The 6934-nt window shown below is 35.9% G+C and overlaps 1 protein-coding gene and 1 non-coding gene across 2 annotated transcripts in view; both read left to right on the top strand.

The window, feature by feature from the left end:
- LOC120080452 (GTP-binding protein SAR1A-like) overlaps positions 1-387 on the top strand; it is a 3821-nt gene extending 3434 nt beyond the window's left edge. Inside the window, exon 4 of the mRNA XM_039035106.1 lies at positions 106-387. Coding sequence (XP_038891034.1) covers positions 106-180 — 75 coding nt within the window. The 3' untranslated portion in view covers positions 181-387. The remainder of the gene's footprint in view (positions 1-105) is intronic.
- A 790-nt stretch (positions 388-1177) lies between these two features.
- Positions 1178-1250, top strand: TRNAA-AGC. Its single transcript has one exon. It is a non-coding gene; the product is annotated as a tRNA-Ala (tRNA).
- The last annotated feature ends 5684 nt before the right edge of the window (positions 1251-6934 follow it).

The raw sequence follows: 6934 nt of genomic DNA, 5'->3' as shown, positions 1-6934 counted from the left end.
GTCGTCGTGTGAAGGTGGATGCAGTAGTTTATCTGGTCGATGCATATGACAAGGAGAGATTTGTAGAGTCAAAGAAAGAGTTGGACGCTCTCCTCTCCTCTGGAGGTTTTCATGTGTAGCATTGTCAGGAAAATGGGTTATGGGGATGGTTTCAAATGGCTTTCTCAGTACATTAAGTAGATTTTATTTCTTTGTGCTGAGAAACAAATTATTTGTTCAACCTTTTACCTGTCATTCTGTTGGTATGAATCTATGAGTGGTAAGATCTGTTTTTTACCTTTTTCATTTCCAATTGAAACTCCCCCCACACCAAAATTTGATTATAAATGTTGTAGTGAACTGGCTACTCTATTCATCATTGCTTCTCTCCCCATGCACTTGTGGACAGTGGACATTTCTCTCTCACATTGGGTTTTTTTTTTTTTTTTTTTTTTTTTTTTTTTAAATTCTTTCTTTTGATTTAAAATATTGCAGGGTGAGATATTGGAAGATTGACCTTTAGGATTGATAATTAGTGCTTTATTCATCAAACTCGGTTTGGTTGATACATATCACTCAAATGTTCTTAAAAAAATTATTGAAGTTGATTGCACGTGAATAACGACAATAAGTATTTTGATTAAACAATTGGAAGAAAATTAACATGAATTAATTTGAGTTCTTTTAGTTGATTGTTGGTCTCACCCCGTAAGATAGGTGGAGTTGTGTGCCCAGCAGTGTGGCTCAAAATAATAGCAAGACACAACAATTTACTGACGTTTAAGTTGTTGAAAAGACCCATTAAAGGACGTGTGATAAAAGTCTATCACATATGTACATAAAATAGACAATGAGTTAATTATAGTATTTAATAATGATAGCTCGACCAAACATGAAGTTTAAGATTTTAGTCTTCCACCTTACATAATACCAAAACATTGATTATCTTTTTAAAGGTTAATAGTTTAATCATGTTCTTGGTATATCAATGATAATCATCTACCAACATACTTGAATAAAAAGATAATTACATATAAATATAAATATGTACACAATTTTTTGATGTTATATTTGTAAATTAATTTTTTATACGATAAATTTACAAATATGGCAACGAGATTATATATATATATATGTATTTTGTTGAAATTAGAGTCAACAACCTTGTATTTTATATGGAGATTCAACACAACACAATGGGGATGTAGCTCAGATGGTAGAGCGCTCGCTTAGCATGCGAGAGGTACGGGGATCGATACCCTGCATCTCCAAATGTATTTTTTGTCATATTTTCGTACTCATCACCATCACCCAAAAGAAAAAAAAATGAAATTGATGTTGTTAGTCACAAAGTTGGATAAAAAGTGATGCGGATCTAAATCACCATAAATGGTAAAACGCTCACTTAGCATGTGAGAGGTATGGGGCCGATACCCTGCAACTCCATTTTTTTTTTTTTGTTAGCTTCATTCTGCATCATCAGGACTAAGGACCCAAAACCAAAAAGAAAAAAATAACAATAATTAAAAGGTAATTTAATTGATATGGTTTGGGTCAAAATTTACCTAATGGGAGAAAACTGAAAATTAAAAGTCTACTTATTGAACCGTTGGAAATGGTAGGATCCTCTGAACAGTGAACCGTTAAGATCTATTTATTGAACCATTAGAAATGGTAGGATCCTCGGAACGACGAACAGTGAACCGTTAAGACATGGCGGTCAAGCAAAGAGCAAAACTTGCAAAACAGAAACTCGTTATAGGCTGAGTCGTGGAGCTCGCTCTCTTTAAGACGTTTCACGGCTCTGTCCAAGTGTGCAAGTAGGTCTGAAAATTTCCATGTTGTCCCCAGGATAAAACAACTAAAAGAACCCGATCGAAAATGCACTGTAACTGATCGGAACACACATCCTTTCAAAACTCACTGTTCTGAAAGCTAAAATGGAGGAGGAAACGATTGTGCCCCTCGAATTGCTGAAGGCCAGAACTTTTATAGGCCTTCAATGATGAACCGTAGGGAGCGAGAAGTGCTCTCTGCCACAGAACGTGCGCGGACGGAATGGAAGGACCGTTTCCTCTTTTTTTTTTTTCGGTTAAAAAATAGAAAAACAACAATAATAAAATAAAATAATATTTTTATTCAATATAATCATCACACACCTCGCCACGCTCGACTGGGGGGCGGCGCACGTGTGGGACGTCCACCGAACCTACATTGATCTATCTCCTCACTCCCTCTAAAACATGGGTACCCTTTAGGGCCCAAACCCAAAACTCAAGATTGGAGTACATAAAAGAGACTTCCAACACCAAATTTTTCAATGTGGGATTCTCCAACCAAAAAGGTTGGTTCCCTCTTTGTTTTGAAAGTTAAATTTTCAGCCAACAATCCCCCATTTGGAAATTTAAACAAAAAGAAAAAGAGAGAAAAGATTTTCATCGAACAGTTTCAGTCTATACAACACTGTGTATAAGCAAAGGTGTCTTACGACTTGAACCTTTATATAGTGTAGATGATTCATAATATACTAGAGTAACCCTTGGTTTTGAACTCTATCTCTAACAGCATCTCACACAGAGTATTATTAGGGTGTAGTACGAAAGCCCGTGCTTTAAGGTTTAGCACGTGAATCCTGGTTTAGTGAATGCTCTAGAGAGTTTGCTTAAGAACTCCATAAGACACAGATGGAGGTAATTCTAGTGACAGAGGATAAGGTGTCAAAGAAATCTACGTTTTCTCTTTGTCTAGAGCCTTTTGTTACTAATCTGGCTTTAAATTTATCGACAGTCCCATTAGGTCTAAGTTTCCTCCTCAAGATCCATTTTCACCCTATTGTCTTACATCCTGGGGGTAGATCTACTAAGTGCCAAGTCCTATTTGACTCAAGTGAGTCCATCTCATTATTTATGGCTTCTTGCCATAGGTTGGCATCTATTGAGGACAAGGCAACTCTCAGATCTTTAGGGTCTTCTTCTACATTGTAGGTCAGGAAGTTATTTATGAAATCTTTGGTGGTTCTTGCTCTTTTGCTTCTTCTAGGTTATGGGTTAGTTTCCTCTCTACGGTTAGGATTTCTAACTAGGGTTATACTATTTGATCCAAAGCCCCCACTATTTCTTGATTTAAAGGGAATTCTATCTTCAAAGTAGTCGACATCATTTGACTCAATGTTCACTTGGTTTCTTAGATCATAGAACCTGTAGGCTTTACTATTTAAGGCATGACCTATAAAGACACACTCGTAAGCTTTACTAGCAAACTTTCTCCTTTTTGGGTCAAGAATCTTTACAAAGGCTAGACAACCCCAAGTTCTAAAGTAGGAAAAGTTTGCTTTCTTATTCTTGAGAATTTCGTAAGGTGAAGTTTTGTTTTTAGATTTTGGGATTCTATTTAGGACATAACACACGGTAAGGATGATTTCACCCCACCAATAAGACGCGACTCCTAAACTAAGTAAAATAGCAACTACTAGCTCAGCTAAAGTTCTATTTTTCCTTTCGGCTTTTCCATTCATTTTAGGAGAGTAAGGTCGGTTTTTTTCGTGTATTATTCCATGTGAGTTAAAAAACTCATTAAAACTGTCCGAGTCGTACTCGGTTCCCCTATCACTACGAAGCCTTTTAACCTTTCTATTAAACTGATTCTCTATTTCAGAAACAAAAAGTTTGAATGCATCAAAAGCATCACTTTTGTTTTTCAGCAAGTATACAAAAGTAAAATCAGAGCAGTCGTCAATAAAAGTAATGAAATATCTTTTACTGTTCCTATCAAGATGCCATCAAATTCACAAACATCAAAATGAATCAAATCTAGAGGCTCATAATTCCTAAGTACAGATTTGTGCGGAGTTTTAGGAATTTTAGCCTGACTACAATACTTGCATTTATCAAAATCAATCGTGGATAACTTAGGTATCATTTCCAGCCTAATCATATTACTAATTAAATTCTTATTCACATGACAGAGTCTAGAATGCCAAATATTCATAGAACACAACATATACACAGAAGATTTCATTTTATTAAGGTCTAAATTTAATTTGAACATTTCCTCAGTAGCATACCCTTTTTCTACAAATACATTATTTTTGGTAAGGGTATATAAGTCTGCCCCTATAGTTTGAGTAAACTTGACTTTGTTGAGGAGATAGTCCGAAACCAAATTATTTCTTATCTCCGGAGTGTGCAAAACGTCCTTCAATGTGAGACTATTCCCAGAGGTAAACTTCAGTTCCACCTCGCCGTTTCCAGCAACTTTTGTGGAGTAGTGATTGTAATGTTAAAAATGGAATGTTATGCTGTGTTATAGCTTATGCACACTACTGATGAAAGAATAAGTCATACAAGCTCATGTTCCCAGCAACGGCGCCATAAACTTGTAAACGCTAAAGATGGTTTTCTTTATTATGCGTGCACTATGCCATGAACTTGACACGATGTTTTTATATCTTTATTCTTTATGCGATACTACTTCTAAATATGCGTTGTTAATGATTTGCTTGTAGTATAGGATAGAGTAATGCGTGTCATAAGTTTCCTTGTCCTGAAACCAAGTATAATTCCAACGCAAGTTTCTCAGAATAATTCGAGGTCGAACACAGGGGTTGTTTTCGTTAATGCATTACTTTTGTGATACATGCGACCGGTTTTTACAATTAATAAAGAATTGGTTTATACAAGAATTTAAAGTGCGATGAAATAAAATGCGTTGATAAAATAAATTGCATTGAAAATAAAATCCTAACCTAATATGATACAAGATACAAGATACATGATATTGAGTTCGAGACTGGTTGTGAAGTTATACAACGGATCGTGGTATGTGATGGCAAGTCTTTATGGATGAATTAAAAATAGAAGGAATGAATAGTAAAAACATCGCAAGTTTGTTAATTGCGTTAAAGATGTAACTAAGGTTCCGCTTTCCCTTGGCATACACCTTTCGGTGATTGGCTGCGTTCCCACATCTCTATGGTAAAACAGGGATGAACGTGATGAACGCAAGGTTGCTTCCATCTCTGGAAGTACTTCTCGCTTTAGTTAACACATTCTTTCCAACCTTCTCTCGATAGGCAGAATAACAATCTTCTACTTCTGCTCTCACAGGTGTAAGATGCCATCGAGCATGCTTTAACTAAACATAATTATTTCCTTAACACAAATTAATTTACTTGCTTAATTCTTGCTATTTACCCAGGGAATTAGGAAAACATCATGGAGAAAATGGATTATGGATGAACGGAAATAGACAGAGAGATGACAATGGTAATGATCATAACATTTAATACTAAGATTAAGCATTCAATACATATGGTGTGAATGAAAGATTAAGAAGATGAATACAAGTGATGAAATAGAGATAAGAAACAAATATAGGAAAAGTACAATGTCTTGAACACAGATTCTGAACGGAGGTTTTGCTTGCCGGCGTGTGGTAGAAATGGAGAGGAGAGCTTCCCTCTCAGGCTTGCTCTTTTGGTAGAAATGACCTTTGTACAGAGCTTCAACAGCGGGGATTGGAAGGATTCTTTGCTCGGAGACTCACCTCTCAGCCTTATCTCATGATTATCTCAGATCTACTCTGGAAATCGAGCCAGACTAGTCTTTCTTTCAAATCAGTATATACACGTCTCTATGTATTCAAGTATATTTCTCAGTGAATTTGCAGAATCTATTTAAAGATGAAGCTTGGCTCTTTGACTTCGTGGTTCCCATTTTATGGTTATGGTAGTTCCTGAAATGGCGGAGTGAATATTCCTTCTGTTACGCAATCAACCCGTCAGAAATGCACAATTGAAAGTTGTACATCCGTCTGAATCCTCCGCAAATGCATTACTCTTTACATCTTCGATCGATCGCCGCATGTGGTGTTATTTTTTATTACCACATGTGGTTGAATTTGCATTGATCGCTAAGCTCTTGATCGATTATCGCATGCGCCGTCATTGCGTTGATCATCTCTTCATTCCTGAATGATGGGTGCAATGCGACGTAGATGCGTTGTTTCTTTTATCTTTGAGCCATTAACGCATGTGATGATTGATTTCCTGCAAAACAGAAATTAAAACACTCTATTCTACCATCGCAATGGTGTTAGTGGGTGTATTGACGACATTTTATAATTCTCGCATTTCTTAACCAATTTCTATACTATCGACACAACTTTTCTTTCTTTTAGGCGCAATATCTAAATAAAACAGTATAAATAACTTGTATTTCTACAAGTTATCATACCCCCAAATTTAGATACATGCTTGTCCTCAAGCATATCTTCTACTAAGGCAATATTGTTCAGTTCTTATCCTAAATTTTTGTGTCGATTGGTTGCTTCGAATGCTCTACCTAGGTAATATTACTTAACAACGCAATTTCTTTCTATCCTTGATAATTCCTAAACATGCCTTACTTTATTTTTCTATACAACAGATCTCTACTAAAAAATTTCCTTCTAGTTTTGAAAAGAATCTTTACCTCTTCTTGCAAAAACAACTTGATGCGTCTTGAATGCGATGGTCGGGTTGCATTGTTTTATTAAAGACTTTTGATCATGGTTACACCCTTCGTTTTGGCTTGTTCCCACGGGTGTCATGCGAACATCCAACTACGGTTGTGTGCTAATCTCAACTTCAACTCTTGATTTTCAGCTAAGTTTAACTTTTGCCTGGTCAGAGGAGTTATCTCTTATATTCTTTTAATTTTCTCTCATTTTTTTTTCTCTTTTCATATTGTGTCGTTCTTGGAAACCCACCTTCGTTTGGCTTACTCCCACGGGTATCATGTAGACATCCAACTACGAGCTGGTTCCTTTCACAACTAACTCTTATCAGGTTGGGAATGTTTTGGAATTTCCCTTACGCTGACATTTGGAGTTTCGTATTTTTTTTAGTTTTTTTTTTTTTTTTTTTTTTTTTTTTTTTTTTTTTTTTTTATAATGGATGCATTTTCTTAATGATCGG

The sequence above is a fragment of the Benincasa hispida genome, chromosome 6 (genome assembly GCF_009727055.1).
Source record: "Benincasa hispida cultivar B227 chromosome 6, ASM972705v1, whole genome shotgun sequence".
Classification (NCBI taxonomy): domain Eukaryota; kingdom Viridiplantae; phylum Streptophyta; class Magnoliopsida; order Cucurbitales; family Cucurbitaceae; genus Benincasa; species Benincasa hispida.
This window is presented reverse-complemented; position numbering and strand designations above follow the sequence as displayed.